The sequence below is a fragment of the Eutrema salsugineum genome, unplaced genomic scaffold (assembly GCF_000478725.1).
Source record: "Eutrema salsugineum unplaced genomic scaffold, Eutsalg1_0 scaffold_16, whole genome shotgun sequence".
Taxonomy (NCBI): domain Eukaryota; kingdom Viridiplantae; phylum Streptophyta; class Magnoliopsida; order Brassicales; family Brassicaceae; genus Eutrema; species Eutrema salsugineum.
Window position 1 is genome coordinate 4,158,902 of NW_006256858.1, and position 17,853 is coordinate 4,176,754.

Sequence of the window (17,853 nt, forward strand, 5' to 3'; positions counted from 1 at the left end):
CGGTCTTCGACCTATCCGACTATTTTTTTTATCTTACTTGTTCAATGTATTATTTTTTGTTCATATTATCGTTGTTTTCTTATTCTTCTCCTTTTTCTTTATTTTTTAGCTTTTCTATTCTTTGTTTGATCCTTCTTATCTTTCATTGTTTTTGACTATTTCTTCTTATGTATTGTATTCATCTTCTTTGACTTCTTGATTTTTTTTCATTCGGTTTTTTCTTCGCTTTTCTGTTGATTTTTTTTGTTTTATTTGTCTGCCCCTTCTTCTTTGTTTTATTTTTATTGTCTTTGTATTCTCTAATTTCTTATTCTTCAACATCTTCTACTATTCTTCTTTTGTTTTTATTAGCCGTTTTTATCTTCTGCTTTTTACTTCTTCTTGGTCATTTTTGTCTTATCCAAACTTTTTTTTCTTTCTAATTTTCGTTTGTCTTTTTCGCATCTTTACTTTCTTATTTTTATTTTCTTTTTCATCTTCTTATACTTTATTTTCTTCATCTACTATTTTTGTTCTTCTTTTTCTTTCAGTTTTCTTCTTCAACTTTGAGTTCTTCATCTCCTTATCATTTTTCTTCTTCACTATTTTCTGTTACCCATCTTGATCTTATTGTTCATGGTCTAGGACTTTTTGTTCATTTTTTCCTCATTTTTTTTACGTTTTCGTCAACTCTATGTTCTTCTATATGTTTCAATTTATCTTTTTCTCTTCTTTTTCTACTTCGTTTTTCCCTTTTTCCCTTTTTCTGTTTTTCCTCTGCGTCCTGCTAGAGTTTTTGGCCTCTCTTACATTATTCCAAAAATAAACAGAATTCAGAAAGCCATATTTATAACAAACAAAAAAACAAAAGACTTAAAACCTGTTCATTAGACAATAAAGATGATTTATGATATGTTGATATGGTTTTAATCACGTTAAGTAAGGAAGAATAACTGACAACACAAAACAACAAAATATAATCTATGAACACTACTACTGGTATTGAAAAACGGAAAAAAACAATAGAAAAAATCGAAAATTGATTTACAAAAAAATAAAGACGGTAAACAAAACAACGAAAAGCCGACCAATGTAGAAACCAAACCACAATTGAGCTTAAGATACATTTTAAAAAGTAATATATATATTTATATATAGCTCTCAACTTAAGCTAGGATTTCCCATATCACATGTACATTTTTTTCCAGATAATCTCGCTCAACAGATAATCCGATTGAAATTATCTTAATATTATCAAAATAACTAAAAGTGGCAGCAAAATTGTTATACAAACTACGAAAATTAATTAATTAATTAAGGATATTTAAAAATATTTTATTAATGAATAAAGGGGAATTAGTTACCTAGATTGAATGAGAGACCTTATAGCGAAAAATTTACTTCGCATATATTATATATGATATGATTTTAAATGTTTTTTTGATTAAATTCCAATTTTTAATTTTTCGTTATTTTCTATTTGAAATATTTTTTGATTAAATTTCGATTTTTAATAATTTTTATTAAATTTAAATGTTTTTTTTAATAAATTTCGATTTTCAACAATTTTTTCATTAATTTACGATTTTTAATATTTTTATTTAATTTACGATTTTTGATAATTTTTAATTAATTTAAAATTTTTATTAAATTTTTTATTAAATTTAATTTTAAAAAATATAAAGAGGGATAAATGGTAATTAGCCATCCTGAGATTAAATGAGAGAGCTTGAACTCAAAATTTTACTTTGCTTATAATATATATGATATATGATATGATTTTAAATGTTTTTTTGATTAACTTCCAATTTTTAAATTTTTGTTATTTTCTATTTGAAATATGTTTTGATTAAATTTCGATTTTTAATAAATTTTATTAAATTTAAATGTTTTTTTATTAAATTTAGATTTTTAACAATTTTTTAGTAATTTACGATTTTTAATATTTGTATTTAATTTATGATTTTAAATAATTTTTAATTAATTTACGATTTTTAATATATTTTTTTATTAAATTTAATTTTTAAAAATATAAGGAGGGGTAAAGGGTAATTAGCCATCCTAAGATTGAATCAGAGAGCTTTAACTCAAAATTTTACTTTACTTATAATATATATGATTCTGCATCCATAAAGTTGGATTCTTCAGACATTCAAGAATATATGTTCTACTATTTGATAAAACAAAAAAAGTTCAAATCAATAGTTTAATTGCACTAGATTCTAATTTTAGGACTCAATGCTTTTCTTGAAGCTTACAAATCCAATCCGCAAGAAAAAGTCCACATTGGAATCATCATGGTCATTAATAAGCTTTGATCGTTAATGTTACAAATGTGGTTTAGACGTGCATGAGCCAAAACTTTTAATAGTTTATTAGATATGCTATTGAATTTAAGAACTACATAATTCTCTTCGACTAGAAGTAATCTAAAAGGTTTTAACGCAGCACTAAACCATGTATGTTTAATATGTGTTGATTTGGTTCTTCAGTTTCTCATTCCAATGTACAAAGTATGTACATAAGTTTTATGAGGTGATTCATTTACATGAATATCCAAAATCAATCAACTTTTGACAAAGACAACATCAACTTGAGCAACTGTTGGAAGTCATGATTGAACGCTTCGGGAACTGAGTTGCAGTTCCGCATAGCATTTCACCCTCAATCTGATGGGCCAACAGAAGTGTTGAACAGATGTTTGGAGATATATTTGAGGTGCTTTACTTTTTAACAATCAAAGGTGTGGCTAAATATCTGTCATGAGCTGAATTATGATACAACTTTTTGTTTTATACAGTGACTCAATGCACACCATTTAAACTGGTGTATGGTCGAAATCCTCCATCACTGTTAGCATATGAACAAGGTTCCACAAACAATGCTGAGTTAGAAAGGATGCTTCAACAAGAGATGTATGTTGTTAGAAAAGGTTAAACAGCAGTTGTTGAGAGCTCAGAAAATGATGAAGAATAATGCTAATAAGAACATAAGAGATTTAGAGTGTTTCTGAAACTACAGCCATATAGACAGATCTCAATAATTAGCAAAATATGCCAAAAATTGGCTGCTCGTTACTATTATCCATATAAAGTTTTGGAACGAATTAGGAAAGTTGCATATCGCCTTAACCTTCCAAAGGATTTTCGCATTCATCTTGTATTTTCATGTATTTCAGTTAAAGCCGGTTGTTGGTGCAGATCAGGCAGTTACTCCACTGCCTCCATCTATTACTCTGGAAGATGCAGTGTCTTTTGAATCGAAAGATTTACTGGGTACAAGATATGAGCAAAATTTTTTACTTAAACTGAGAAATTATAGAATTTATTTTTGGTTTCTTGTTGTTGTTGAAATGGCAAAACTTAACAATTATGTTAAAGAAACTTACATCATTGGATTGTTTTACCTATATGCAATCAATCATGTATGGTTATTAATCAAAATCCTAGACCGTCTCGTCAAAAAATTATAGATTGCATTTGGTTTGTGGCTATGTGGTCTAGAAGTGCATGAGCCAAAAGTTAGTCTATTAGATAATTTTTCATCAAATAGAGCAGCTACTCATTTAAAAGAAGTACATAAGTTTTGTTCTTTGTTTTGATCTTCTTAATTTGACTCGAAGTAACCCAAAAAACTATTAACGCATCCCTTAACCATGTCTAATTGTCTATGTCATGTACTCCTATATATGATTCGGTTCTTCAGTTTCTTATACCGATATTAAGAAACCGGTTAATGTCAAACGAAATCTACGACGTCGTTTAGTTCAGTTTTAGTTTCCCCATTTTCTGAGAACGAAGTCAAACAAACACGAGAGGAGCGATCTCTGAGAAGAGGAAGAAAGCGAAAGGATCTTCCATGGGCGATCTCTGAGATTCCCACGAACCTAACACAAAAATCCATCTGGTAATTTCAATCGAGATTTTCTTAGAGCATCTGATCTGGGAAGCTCGTTCTTCTTAAGTCGCGCTTTTATCAACTTTAGGGGATCATCACCTTCGTCCAGATTTCAATCGGGTGAAGGGGGTTTTTTTTTTCTCGAGAAAGTTTGAAATGGTGCTGGTATTGGCATTGGGGGATCTCCATGTACCCCATAGAGCGGCTGATTTACCCCCAAAGTTCAAATCGATGCTTGTCCCTGGGAAGATTCAACACATCATCTGCACTGGAAATCTCTGCATCAAAGTAGGGGTTTTTTTTCTTCTTAAATTTTGTATATTTCCACCTCTATTTTTTGCTTTATTTTGTTCCGTGGTTGTCTTTTCCGGATCAATCTGTCTGATACTCTGATATGAGGAAGAAAAGAGGATTCAGAGCGAGAACAGACTCTAATCAAACTTAATATGGTGGTTTTTTTTTTTTTTTGTGATGAGTCTACTTCAGTTTTATCCTGTATCGGGTTGTTCAGAGTTACTTACTTACTTGGTTGTGTGAGAAGTACCGGAAAATGGAAAAGAGGATAATGGTGAATGCTCATTTCATGTGATATGCTCGGAGCTTGTTCTGTATCTGCTAGATCGTGTAGAGTTTAATTCTTACTTGGTAGTGTGAGAGAGTCGTGGGAAGAAGATTTCCATTACCGTTTTCGATTAGATTTGTTTGTGACGATGGAATTGCAAAGTGATAAAAACTCAGCATGGATGGTCATTTATGAGAATTTGATGATGTTCTTTTAGTTGGGAGATGTGTTTATAAGCTTGCGAGGCGTTTAGTTGGTGACATTTCCTATTGTTAACTTACTTGAGTTGTCCTTATGCTGTGAAGTCATTTCTGGTTCATGTTTTTTTGTGTGGTTAAGCTTAGCATCTTTTATCTGTTTTTATAGGAAATACATGACTACTTGAAGACTATCTGCCCTGATTTGCATATAGTTCGAGGGGAGTTTGACGAAGATGCACGATACCCTGAGAACAAAACCTTGACTATCGGGCAATTCAAGCTGGGACTGTGCCACGGCCACCAGGTTCAGTTTTTTGTTCTCTTGCGCATTTCCTGATGAGCTTACTATACGAGTTAGACATTAGCACTTTCAGCATATGATAAATCCCTCATATCATACAGCATCTGTTTATTGTAATATCCGGACTATGAAAACTCAATTTGCTTGCCTTTACCTCACTGCCTTGTTGGCGTGTGTCCTGAACCAATGAGTTTAAAAGTTTGCTCGCTTATAGCTATTTGCACTTACCGTTCTAGTTATGATAAAGAACTGTGATGGAGAATAGTAAACGGGGAAAGTCTAGGATTTGAAAAAGTTTCAGCATTTTTGATTTTCTATGTTAATGTTTTACACTAAACTATGAAGGAAATGCCTTCTTTGGCGTTGTTCTTCTCTTTACCTGCGTCTAGGGTCATGAAACTTGATTTTCTGGCATCTATGTTCCTTACGAAGCCATGGTTACTTAAGTTAAAGAATTTGTGTGTGTTGGCTATTTGTAGTGATATTGAAACGAGCCTCTCTATTTGTTTGTACAGGTGATTCCATGGGGTGATTTAGATTCACTAGCCATGCTTCAAAGACAACTCGACGTGGACATACTTGTAACAGGCCATACCCACCAGTTCACAGCCTACAAACACGAGGGAGGAGTCGTGATAAACCCGGGCTCTGCAACCGGAGCTTATAGCAGCATAAACCAAGAGGTTAACCCGAGCTTTGTTCTTATGGATATCGATGGTCTTCGAGTTGTGGTCTATGTCTATGAGCTCATCGATGGAGAGGTTAAAGTCGACAAGATCGATTTCAAGAAGACATCCACTTCCAACTCTGCTCCTTAGTGCGTATTTAACAACCTGAACCCGTTTTATGTTTTCGTCTGGAAATCACAATTGAAATTTGGAACTTTCTGTAGCTTTCTTGTGAAAATAATCTTTAAAGATTTGGGAGTTTGACCACTGAGAACAATGTTTTGCAAGTCTCTTGAAGTTTATAGACTTTGGTTCAAGTGTGTACAGATAAAATTCTATTTGAGGCTGTTTTTGTCTTTAAGGTAGAGTCCGACATTTATTCTTTACACGCCGATTTAAAGTCAGTATTAACCTTCTCATTACAGATGATATTCAAATCAATCGTCCATTCCCATAGTAGCTAAATTCACGAAAAGTCTAAAACGAGTCCAAAATCATGTTCTTGGGATTATGGAGAATATATCCCTCTTGATCCTAAAGTAAACTCAATATTCACATAAAATAATACTAAGCTACAAAGCTTTTGGTAAACTGTAATACATTGTTCTCTTGAGCATTGCAACTTTCTGATTAGGATCAAGCCACTATGTATATATACATACCCAATACAAAATTTAGAACCTAAAAACCGGAAAAGGAGGAACCCATATGTCTGATCTTGTTGACTCTGAGATTATTCAGCTAGACATGAAACAATTCAAGGGAGTAATCGAATATCTTTAAAGAGAAAACAAATTCTTTCGGAAGTTTGACCCGATCCGGGCACTAGTTTGGCATGTATGTAGATTCAATCGGTTGAAGAAATCATTCCCTAGCTCATGTAAACTTTTTTTTTGTTTAATGAATTTCACATTTTAAAAAAATGTATGATTAATTATTGAATAGATCAATTTCAAAAAATGAATAGCAAAAACAAGAGAAAAAGGGTTTATTGGTGTGCATTACATAGACTTTCATTATAGACTTTTTATTTATAACATACACAATTATTGTAAACATAACTGTATGTGTCCATCAATTTGTATTATTCTATTATATGAGAAATCATAGGTAAATATTAGGGATATAATCTATTATATATTAGTGATCTTCAGGTTTCTTTAAGACCTTTTAGAAGGTGGAGGTGGACGCTTGCAGGCAGCCGCACATTCTTGGTTTGTAGCATAACATTTCTTAGGCATTCCGCTACAGCAAGAACATCGGCCTCCTCTGTTAAGGGCGCAATTTAGTGGTAAGCAAAATGATGGATCAAGACTCCCTGTGGGTGGGTCCGCACCTATAAACGAACAACAAAACCGTTAAAGAAAAATAATTATAAAAGAGGAAGATTATGTGATTGCAACGTTGATGATGATAAATGATGAAACAAAAATGTATCTATATTTCATAATTTCATATGTACATACTCTCATGTAGAGGAAAATGGGAGATCACGATGATACAAAGGATAGCGATATGTGATGTTGACATTATTGTATTTTTTTTTTCTTTTTGTAATTTAAACGTTTTTTTTTGTTTTATGTTTTTTTTTAATGGTAGAAATTTTTGAAAAGAGTAGGGATTTATATAGATAAAATGAAATTTTTAGTGCATGCCTCTATTGTGATCCATAAAAATCTGTTAGATTTGTTTGACTAGTCGTAATTCATTCTTATTCCGCACAAACAGTTTTGTATGAAAAGAATCAGTCAAACAAATTACAATATTCTTTGGAGAAATTAAATGTACAGTATGTCATAAATTTAATCTATATACACAAGTAACACAATTAACAAAATGTTTTGGATGATGGTGTCTTTATCAGAATATTTTGGTTTTGTATATTGTTTCACATATTATACCGTTTATTGCAAATGGGAAACATAGTTGTGTCTATGTTACGGATGATATATATATATATATATATATATTTTGGATTACATATATGTTAGCTTGAATGATGTTTGTTTAGACATCAGCTTGTGTGGATTTATTCTAAGTGTCAGTTTTACCTATGAGAAGAAATGAGACTAAACCTGCACAAACAACATGCACAGTCATAAAATTTGATATGAAGATGGATTCTCTTTCTGAATATAGTCCATTGATGGAGAGGTTAAAGTTGACTAGATCGATTTCAATAAGACCTCCAAAACCAACTCTTCTGGTAACAAAAAAAGATCGGAATGGAACCATCTTTTGTTCTGCTTTTCTAATTTCTTGAGCTACAAGAAACAAAAGAAGAAAGGATGTTTCGTAGATGACTCCTACATGGATGGGCGTTTCGTCTTCATCGCACGGTTCACCATCATCGGGATGGAGTAGAAGGAGGATTCGTCGGTGACGCTGGAGCCGATCGGCCTGATGTTCCAGAAGGGGCCATTGTTGGCTGTCTTTGAACCGAAACTTGCGAGGCAGGGATGGTTGGAGAACATCCTGATATGTGTCTGAGAGTAGGCGGCAGCAGCTTGTGTGAGAGGAGGGAGGTTGTGAGCAGTGCTTTTCAGCCTGTAGCCGAATTCATAGAGAGACCGCTCGTCAGCAGAGCATCTCGGAGTTTCCGGAGGGTGTTTCGGATTAGTGAGACAAACCACGACTTGGTTAGCAGCCGTGCCGTGAGGGGAACAGTCAGAAAGAGTGCATGACCCATCAAAGTATGAGGCAGCGGAGATGGCAACTTCTTTGACTTGGTTAAACCAAGCCACGCTTCGTTTCATGTGGAGGAAAGAGGAGATACTGGTCAGCTTATCGGTAGCGGCAGTGGGGACGAAGTCAAAACTAGGATAGCGTTCAGCGAATGCTTCGTTTAAACTCTGGTCCGCCTCACATTTATACTGCAAGCCGGGAGAAACGAGAAACCATTGATCATCATCGTCAAGGCCAAAAGTATGATAGCCAAAGGTAGAGACAGTGTCTTCCTTAACTGGGATGTGCTTGCCTAGTTTTGGATAAACCGGAGGGTCTTGCGTGAAGAGACGGTTTAGGTCTTCAAGAAGAGCGAAGATGCCAGGAATATTTGGCAAGATGTGCATTTCAACGAGATCTCTTCTCATGAAATGTTCACGTCGAGCGGGTCCTGGCTTGACAGGCACGCTAGGGTATACTTTCCCTAGCGTTGTAAACAGTGCGAGGAGAGGGTTGGGAACGGGGAGGCTCTCCGGGGGATGGTTGTCTAAGAAGCGGTTCAGGAACTGATGTTGTTTGTGAGAGAGGGCGTTCACGTCGTTTCCAGCTCGTAGACACTGGATCCAGAAGAGTACACCGAAGTAAAGGCGGAGAATGTAAGGATGGTAGTTAGGGTTGGCTCGCTTGAAGTAGAAGTTATTGCATAGTGACCTGTTCATAGCGTGGACAATATAGTCCATCATGTGACAGGACGGGCTGTATTGAGATAACCTGCCCTGTGTCGGGTGCACGATAGGTCCTCCATTGTAGAGGCTGAGAAAGGAGCTTGCCTTGAGTAAGTCTTTGTCAGTGTCAAGTCTTTGGGACGCCATTAATCCAGATTCTTTGAGGAACGATTTCTCCATCTCAGAGTCTTTGGAAGATGAGACTTCGTAAATCTTTCTCTTGGACATATCGAGAGTCTAGGGACTAGGGGAGGGGCGTGAGGGCTTTATATTGGGAACAGAGAGTTTGTTGAAGAGCAAATGAAACGTCTCCAATGTATTTTGACCGAATCCAGTGCTTTATGGCGTCATTTATACCCTCTTTGTTTGTTAAAATTTCACAAAATATAATTTGCTATATAAATCGATTTTTTTATTGCCACTAGAATCTGCTTCACGTTGCACGGTATTTTATTGTACTTTGAAATTTACACTGATTGCTTTTGAAAAACAAAACAACGAAAACAAAAAAAAAATCACTAATCACAAAGACACAAGTTATAATAATTTTTATTTATCAATTTCTGGTTCTTAATTATTTACTTTGAACTATATATGTCTTTTTATTGTTTGTTGATAACATCAAAACTAACATGGCATCAATGGGAAGTGAGCCTAACCTAATAGGCATTCATCCAATGGTGATATTGTAGAAAAATTGTAGTTTTCAAAGAATTTGAAAATTGGTGTAGTTTCCAAAATCAAATCTCCCTTTTTAAAAATCAAATTTCCTCAAAAATAAAATTTGAAAATAATGTCAAATGGACGGATAAAATGAAAGTACAAATCTTATTACAATGATATGGCGAATTATTCATGTACGAGAGAGAGAAAGTCCTCCACATAATAAAATCGAGCCCTCGAAATTAACTAAAACTTAGTGACGAGCCCCAAATTATTAAAATGATCATCGAAAAACAACAAAGTAAACTTCCAAAAACCTGACCTGACCCGACCCGACCCGATGAGAGCAATCTACCCAAAAAAACACTAAAAACCCGACCCAGTAAAATCAATGAGCAGTGAACCTGAAGAGCATAACATGCAAATAGCTCTCTCCAGGATTCACAATCTGCGACGGGAAATTATTGTGGTTCACCGAATCCGGGAACCCTTGCGTCTCCAGACACAACCCCGCGTGTTTCTTGTAAACCGCTCTTTCTTTTCCGGCGACACGTGTCAGCAAATTACTCGTGTAAAACTGAACTCCGGGCTGGTTACTCCACAGCTCCATCTTCCTCCCGGTGGATTCCTCCGAAACAATCGCCGTTTTCCTCAGATGTTTCCCGGCGATTCCGTCGATCACGTAATTGATGTCGTAGCCGCCGGGTAATTCGTCGATTCGGCTTCCGATCTCGCGTGGCTCGAGGAAATCGTATGGTGTTCCTTCGATCGCGGTGATTTCGCCGGTCGGGATGAGTTTTTTGTCGACGGGGGTGATTTTTCCGGCGAGAAGCTGGATTTTGTGGGAGAGGATGTCGCCGGAGTTGTGGCTGTGGAGGTTCCAGTATGTGTGGAGGGCTAAGTTGATCGGTGTTGGTTTGTTGATTGGCTTTGCCTCCATTTTCACGGCGAGTTTGTTTTCTCCGATTAACATGTACGTCACTTTCACTGTCACGTTTCCGGGGAAACCTGTCGAATTAATAAATTACATTAATTTTAAAAAAAATGACTAAATGAAAAATAATAAATCTTCATTTAAAAAGCCCCAAAGTTTAAGAAATTTGATGTTTCTGACAAATAAAATATGTGTGGTTGTTGTAAGTTTAGAAGAAAAACCAAATACATACTATGAATTAGAGTTAGTATTCATTTTCTCAATATTTTAATTTCGCCTTAAAACTCAATAAATGATAATACGATCTATTAGTATTAGAGAAATAAAGTATGGTAAATATGTTAGTATTATTTACCTTCTTCACCGTCGAAGCTATCGTATTTGAAAGTAATGTGGCTAGTGGGAACGTAGTTTTCGACTGACCAAATCACATCGCTGAATCCCTTTGCACCACCTGAGTTAACAAATTAAAAATTAATATTTTAAAATAAATCTGACTATAAGGAAAATTCCAAATAAATGAAATAATTCGAAGAATTATGAAAAAGTTAGGTGGTAAATAAAAAGTACCATGGAGAGTGTTATGGCCTTCGTTGGGATCGGTTTTGTACATTTGGCCATTCAATTCGAACTCAGCACCTCCAATTCTATTAGCCACTCTTCCCACAATTGCTCCAAAATAAGTTGTGTCATTCTACATAAAAAGGTCCAAAGCAACGAAAATTAAAACTAATTTTTTCTTAATATAATATGATTTAACGTCTAACGTCACGTGAGTGGTGAGACTTATGTCTGTTAATAAGTGGATATTGGACAACGTGACGATCATAAAGGAGATACTTTTCAGCCGAAAATATAGTGCTTATGATCCAAACAAAAATTTTTTTGACAAAAAACAAAATTTGATTGAATGAAATACAAATTCAAAATTAAAAAGGTAGAAAATTGAAAATCAAAAATTACCTTGTAACCATCGACAGTATCGAATCCGAGAACAACATCGTCTTGCTTTCCTGAATCACATCAGAACAATAGACAATAAAAAAGATCAGATCTAAAACAGAAAATGGGAAGAGAGAGAGAGAGAGAAAGAGAGAGAAAGAGAAGGAGAGAGAAAGAGAGACCATGTCTGTCGGGGAGAAGAAGAGAGGTCATGACAGCACCATAGTTAGTGAAGGTAACAGACAAGTTTCCTCTGGTTAGCTTATAGGTTTGGATCTCTTCACATAGACTGTAAGTAACACAACATAACAACAATAACACCAACATCAATCTCTTGGCCATTGTTTTTTCAGATCAATTAAAATTGATGAGTAATGAGAGAGAGAAATGGAAAGAGAGGGAGAGAGAGAGAAAGTTTGGATTTTTTTTTCTTTTTTCTTGTTCTGTGTGAATGTGTTTGTATCCTTTATCCTATTTATATTAATGTAGATTAGAGAGACGAGATCTCTTACTATTATCCGAGACTTTTCAATTTTTGTGTTTGTAATTTCGATTTTAGAAGATATTTTAGCTTGATTGACTTTTGAATATTATTTCTAAAATTTATAGTAGGATTTTTTGTTCTTTCCATAATTCCTTGTTAAACTTTATTTCTCAATTATATATTCAAAACTAACAATTGTGTTTCTTGGGAAGCCTATTAATTCACAAAACATCCTTAAGCCAAATTAGTAAATATCTTAAGTTTCAAGAATTAGCCTTAGTCTAAATGAAAATGAAGGCAAAATATTACCATAGGAACTGAAAAATAGGAACTGAATTAACACTTATCAGTTCTTTTAATTGTCCCATATATTTTATTGTTCTTTTAAATGTCTTTTCAAGAAATAATATCCTCTTTTTTTTACATCACGAATAATTTTCTATTTTAGTATATAGGGATTTCTATCTTTTTTACATCACGAATATTATTTCTCTTTTTTCTTTTTTTTCTTTTGTCTTTTCTATGAGTTTGGTATGTGTGCTAATGTGCTATCGATCGTAAACACAAACAATATCCCATGCGTGAATGCGTACGCCGGACCAATAGCAACAAGAATTCTTTTTTTCTCTCTATGACTATCAGTGGGTGCAAAATTATTTAGTTTGAAAGTGCATCGTCCTAAGTTAAATTGTTTTTTAAGAACAAACAAAAGAGAAAAAATGGAAACCACTAATTATGTTGTATATTTCAATTTTCAACCATCTTGTACCAAACGGAGAGTTATGCCCTTCCATGGCTTTAGGTTTTGTTTTGCACATTTGATATAATCTATTATTCAATTTTGGAACTTAGCTCCTGCATCATATTGGTCACATGTCCAACATTTTCCCCCAAAGTATAGTGGTCTCATTATTTACTTTTTTCCCCCATAAAAAGAGAAGAAGAAGAAGATTTCACAATTTTTATCGAAAAAGCAAAGAGCTTAAATTAAAGTACTAAAGGCAAAGTGTTCGCCCCAAAAAAAAAAGAGTACTAAAGCATAGAAATATAGGAGATTAGGATAGGATTAGGCAAATTAGAGTTTAGATAGCGATAAAAAGGGGATAAGATGCTGAGACTCTCCACATAGATATAGCTAGGCCACCGAGTCAACGACGACTCATTATTACAAAAAAAATAAAAAAATTAACTAATTATATGTGGACTAATGTCGTTCCAATTTTAGAAAAGAAGCTCCTTATTAACTATTTACGGAAATAAATGAGTTTGAGAATGTGTAAGAACTTAAGATTTGCGTTTTCAATCACACATTGCCCCCCCCCCAAACGAATCTATAAAATATTAGGTGAGATGTGCTAAAGTATCTACATGTATTAATAAAATTTTATAAGCATATATATGTATATATATGTAATATGTGTGTGTTACATTTATTTTTATTTTTAAACCTGCATAAGTATAACGAAAATATTTAATTAGAATATCATTACACGTAAGTTTACAAGGAAAGATTGAGATTGATCAAGAAAAGAAATTAAAAGAGTTCCTAACTCAAAGTTTGAGCAACCTTTACAAAAACATCTTCAAGAGTTGTGTCTGCAAGTCCCCAAGCAACCACCGGAAACATCATCTTCGCCTTCGCCACTGCCTGAAACACCTCAGCGATCTTCGTCTCTTTCTTTGGCAGCTCAAACTTCTGAGTCCCCGATGTTCGATAAATCTTCTTTGCATTCTCAGAGATGTTATGCACTAATTGCTCCACTTCTTGCTCGTGTTCCTCTGAGGTTGTCACGGTCAATACATAGGATCCTCCATATCTACCCTTCAACTGTCATTAAGGTTTCAATTTAAAACTCTCTTCATGTTTTGAACATTGGTCGTTATTACGGTTTATTCTATGTTTCCACTTATTTAAGTATAATTATGATGTGTTTTAGTTCTTACCTCCTTTGGTTTGCCTATGCATTGCAAACTTCCATCGACGAAAATGCCAAGACGATCACACAATACTTCTGCCTCCTCCATTGAATGAGCTGAAACACAAAACGAGAGCTAAAGTCTTTCTTTTTTGAAGGCATAAAAGAAGCAGAGCAAAAAACAGAAGCTTAGATGACTCTACTGGTGAGTATTATCGCCGCTTTTCGCTTAGCCCGTTTCACTACATCCCATAAACTCTTTCTCGAGGCTGGATCAAGCCCTGTACTTGGCTCATCCATGTAAACAACCTTGAAAAATTTCCTCAAAAAGACTTGTTACGTATAAGAAGCTAATAGACATATCATAGATGTCTAGATATCAAGAGAGGTTTCAAGACATACTTTAGGGTTTCCTATAAGAGAAATGGCGACGCTGAGCCGTCTCTTCATCCCTCCACTGTATTTCCCAACTTGTTTGTCGCCATTTCCTCCATGGAAAAGGTTGACACTGCGAAGCGAATCTTCCACAGCCTATAAACCAGATAAAATTCATCACTTGTTAATTTACTTGACTCATAAGTTATCCACAAACCAACCAAGTTATAACCTAACTTACTTGTTTTAAGACAGAACCTTTGAGATTCTTGAGCCTTCCATAAAACAGTAAATGTTCTCTTCCACTCAATTTCTCCCACAAAAGACTGGAAAATTAAAATGAATTAAGAGATAGTGTAGCCTCGCAGAAAAGAAACAAACTGAGCTAGAGATTAAGATTACTCGTGTTGCGGACAGACTCCAATCGTTGTATATATCCGGTCCATATCGGTTAGTATGTCAAGACCTTGGACAAATGCTGTGCCAGATGATGGTTTAGTAATTCCTGTCATCTACAAAGGACATTAGAGTGCCAAACACGTTAACCATTGGATATGCGCCATTGACTCATTAACACGGGACTATAAAGGGCGTTAATCAATAGATATGAACCGTACGAACCATGTTGATAAAAGAGGTTTTGCCTGCTCCATTAGGACCAAGCATGCCAAAGCATTCTCCTTGAGGTAAAGCAATAGATAATCCTCTTACCGCGAGTTTCTGAGGATTCCCGTCCTTACCTGAGTACACCTTCTTCAGGTTATTGCACAAAACGGCGCAGTTTTCAGTTGATTCAAGTAGATACTGCTCTACTTTCTCCCTCTGGCACAAAAGAAAGGATACATCAAAATCTTACTCAGTTTTGTCACTATTAAAACCTGATATTGATCTTGTCTCTGTTTACCTCTTGGCACACATCTGGTTTCTCCATTTCGATGACAACTTTGGAAATTTGGCTCTGAGAAAAGTGATGTTGTTTCTTCTTTGAAGAATTTTGCATGAGGAAGAACAATGGATGTTTCCTGGAGTAAGTGATTTGATCAATGTAATATGCTGAAGCAAGCAGCAATAGCCACTCAATGAGCATGATACAAGTCACTTCTTTCATTCCATTCTCAAAATTTCCCCATCTCATTCCTTCAACACCACGGTAATCTCCGGCAAATGCAGATTGTGATAACTCATATAGCCCACGGTACAAAGAAAAGCCAGGATATAGCTCCATTGCAATGATCCATCCTCCTAGAGAAAATCACATGAATCACAATAAAACATGCTCGGATTCGACCAGAAGAAAAAGCTTGATTCGGGTTTCAAGAACTTACTTGGGAAGTGAGGATCTTCCAAGAAGAATTGGAAAAGAAAGATTCCTAAGAGCCCGGTTCCAAAGACATATATGTATGCAATAACTGAAATTTCAAATGAAAATTGTAACGATTATGATAACTATTTGATGAATCTTGAATCAAACCGTGATGAACACTGTACCTGTAGCAGTTTTAACATCTGAAAACATTGCAGAGGCTAAAAAAGCGATTGATATTTGAAGGTTTATGCATATCAGGAAGAACACAAGTTGGATACTGTAGTCATTTAGCCTGAAGAAGTTTAACCCTGCAAGAGAAGTAAAAGCATCAAGAACAGAGAAGGAACATAGAAAGAGATTAGGAGGGAAATATATTTGTAAATTCGAAGGAATTTGTAGTATAGTAGTTACCGATTGCTGAACCGAATAACGCGAAGCACAACATGTAGAGAAACGATATGAGGAAAAAATAAGTGTATGAAACTATCCAGTAAGGAGCATCACCAAGTCCATGCATTTTCATCATGATTCTTAATCTCTGTTGTTTCTCATAGACCAGAGTTGTTAAAATTACCTATAATAATGAGCCAGAGAAAACTGCAATGAAACCTGAGATGAGGAATGTTTTCAAATGTTTCAATGAGAGAATCCAAAGACTTACAGGGAATAACAACAGAATGACCCATGTGAAGAAGAGTGGGCCGATTAGAGAGGCGATGTCTAGGCCCAGTTTCGTCTCTGGCTTAGGCATTTCTTTGACATACTCAAAGAGTATCTTTGTCTCAGAACCTTTTAGGAAATCAAGATATGCATTAGATGCCTACAAAATTACAGAAAAAAAATTTGAACACAAAATTATCTAGTGAATGATAACATCTTTGTAAGTTTGAGTAAAGGCTTAGGCAAAAATGCACCATATTGACTAAGCGAGGGACTCGAATCAGAGCCATAGGCCGAACCACTGTATCGTTCTTGTAGGTAGAGTTGTACCAAACACTAACATTGAGAATGTTCCTATTTGTGTTCTGAAAATCAAAGGCTATAAAATGGAAACTTAAGACACACAACACTATATAAAGAAATATAGGTGTGAGATGAGATGATGGTAAGAGAGACCTGCAGCATATTCGTTGATCTTCTCGTCTGGATTTCCTTTTCGATAACCCCTGAATAGCTCGTTGTTCACATCAGAAGAACTATTCTGCCACAAATTTAATCCTTGGACACAGTTTATCTCTAGACTCAGGGGAAACACACCAAAAAAAAAAAATCCTCTGTTTTTAGAGCATTCTTGAATGCATCTAGATTTCGAAGAATAATTTGGAAATTTTTGTTATACCTTTGGGGAAAGCAAGAGGAAATTGGTCAATTAAAGTTGAGAAAGAAGAGTTTGGTGAGCATTCATGTTGGATATTGTAGATGGGAAGATCTGAGAGGAAAGTAGAGTCCATATAATTGGTGTATGCAGGCAAAGATGATGAGCCCTGCATAAAAATTATTAAGTTAGAGGATCAAAATGAAGCAAAACAGTCACACAGAAAAATTAGATCCAAGAACATACCAAGACATAATTGGCTAAATCCCCATCAAACTCGGAAAAATTGGTATACATATTCCGCATTAGAACTGTAAAACCAAACAATTTACTGAACATAAAAGAGAAACAAATAATAAATTATTCCATTTACTAAACAAGTAGATATTTAGGGTTTATACTTTTTCCAAGCGACTGATTTTTCCCAGTGAAGAAAAACGTTGCAGGGGAAGAACGGCTCGGGTATGGAGCCACGGCTCGGTATTGAGGAGCCGGGATTTGAAGTAAAGGAGTCCATTGTGGTGGTTTAGGAATGGCGCAAAACGCTGCTTGCTCTGAAGTCGAATACCTTAAGCCACAAGTTTTCTCATTCAAGCAGCCACATTGACCATGGACGTCGTTGAATTGAGAGTCGAAGAGCATCTGAATAACAAGGAGAAGGAAACAGAGGAAGAAAGGGATCGTGACGAGACGTATATTGCTCCATATGTTCCGTTTCTACATTAAAGGCAACAAAATCTCATCGTGAGTGTTACTCTGTTTTAGTCGTTTAAGTAAAATCTCTGAGAAAATTTGAAAACCTGGAAAACAAAATTCTTCCGAAGTAATGCATCGGCTTGAGTCAAGAAACTTGCAGGACTCGATTCCGCCATAACGGAGAATGTAAGAAGACTTGTTAAAGTCGAATAATGGAACCTCGAAA

At 35.1% G+C, this 17,853-nt stretch overlaps 5 protein-coding genes across 6 annotated transcripts; 1 reads left to right on the forward strand and 4 right to left on the reverse strand.

The window, feature by feature from the left end:
- Window positions 1–3,730: 3,730 nt before the first annotated feature.
- Window positions 3,731–5,935, forward strand: LOC18020961 (vacuolar protein sorting-associated protein 29). Of its 2 annotated transcripts, XM_024158017.1 has the most exons (4): window positions 3,731–3,885; window positions 3,965–4,164; window positions 4,805–4,942; window positions 5,455–5,935. In XM_024158017.1, exons 2-4 carry the CDS (start codon window positions 4,033–4,035, stop codon window positions 5,755–5,757), a joined length of 573 nt encoding a protein of 190 aa, XP_024013785.1. In that variant the 5' UTR covers window positions 3,731–3,885; window positions 3,965–4,032; the 3' UTR covers window positions 5,758–5,935. The 2 variants fall into 2 exon arrangements, with proteins under 2 accessions (XP_024013785.1, XP_006404335.1); XM_006404272.2 differs by having other exon boundaries at window positions 3,763–4,164.
- Window positions 5,936–6,606: 671 nt separating this feature from the next.
- LOC18020962 (EMBRYO SURROUNDING FACTOR 1-like protein 10) lies at window positions 6,607–7,198 on the reverse strand. Its single transcript, XM_006404273.2, has 2 exons — window positions 7,074–7,198; window positions 6,607–6,943 (listed from the first exon to the last, which is right to left on the reverse strand). The coding sequence occupies exons 1-2, from the start codon at window positions 7,135–7,137 to the stop codon at window positions 6,768–6,770; spliced, it is 240 nt and encodes a 79-aa protein (XP_006404336.1). The 5' UTR covers window positions 7,138–7,198; the 3' UTR covers window positions 6,607–6,767.
- Window positions 7,199–7,913: 715 nt separating this feature from the next.
- On the reverse strand, window positions 7,914–9,224 carry LOC18020963 (IAA-leucine resistant 2). The gene is made up of 2 exons (XM_024157857.1): window positions 8,571–9,224; window positions 7,914–8,480 (listed from the first exon to the last, which is right to left on the reverse strand). Exons 1-2 carry the CDS (start codon window positions 9,222–9,224, stop codon window positions 7,914–7,916), a joined length of 1,221 nt encoding a protein of 406 aa, XP_024013625.1.
- A 550-nt stretch (window positions 9,225–9,774) lies between these two features.
- On the reverse strand, window positions 9,775–11,967 carry LOC18020964 (aldose 1-epimerase). The gene is made up of 5 exons (XM_006404276.2): window positions 11,718–11,967; window positions 11,557–11,606; window positions 11,164–11,287; window positions 10,949–11,047; window positions 9,775–10,667 (listed from the first exon to the last, which is right to left on the reverse strand). The coding sequence occupies exons 1-5, from the start codon at window positions 11,875–11,877 to the stop codon at window positions 10,048–10,050; spliced, it is 1,053 nt and encodes a 350-aa protein (XP_006404339.1). The 5' UTR covers window positions 11,878–11,967; the 3' UTR covers window positions 9,775–10,047.
- A 1,598-nt stretch (window positions 11,968–13,565) lies between these two features.
- LOC18020965 (ABC transporter A family member 8) lies at window positions 13,566–17,803 on the reverse strand. The gene is made up of 18 exons (XM_006404277.1): window positions 17,732–17,803; window positions 17,333–17,648; window positions 17,178–17,242; window positions 16,956–17,100; window positions 16,733–16,852; window positions 16,531–16,655; window positions 16,278–16,436; window positions 16,028–16,190; window positions 15,799–15,924; window positions 15,636–15,719; window positions 15,215–15,552; window positions 14,932–15,132; window positions 14,713–14,822; window positions 14,552–14,636; window positions 14,338–14,466; window positions 14,139–14,244; window positions 13,964–14,052; window positions 13,566–13,847 (listed from the first exon to the last, which is right to left on the reverse strand). Exons 1-18 carry the CDS (start codon window positions 17,801–17,803, stop codon window positions 13,566–13,568), a joined length of 2,715 nt encoding a protein of 904 aa, XP_006404340.1.
- Between the last annotated feature and the right edge of the window lie 50 nt (window positions 17,804–17,853).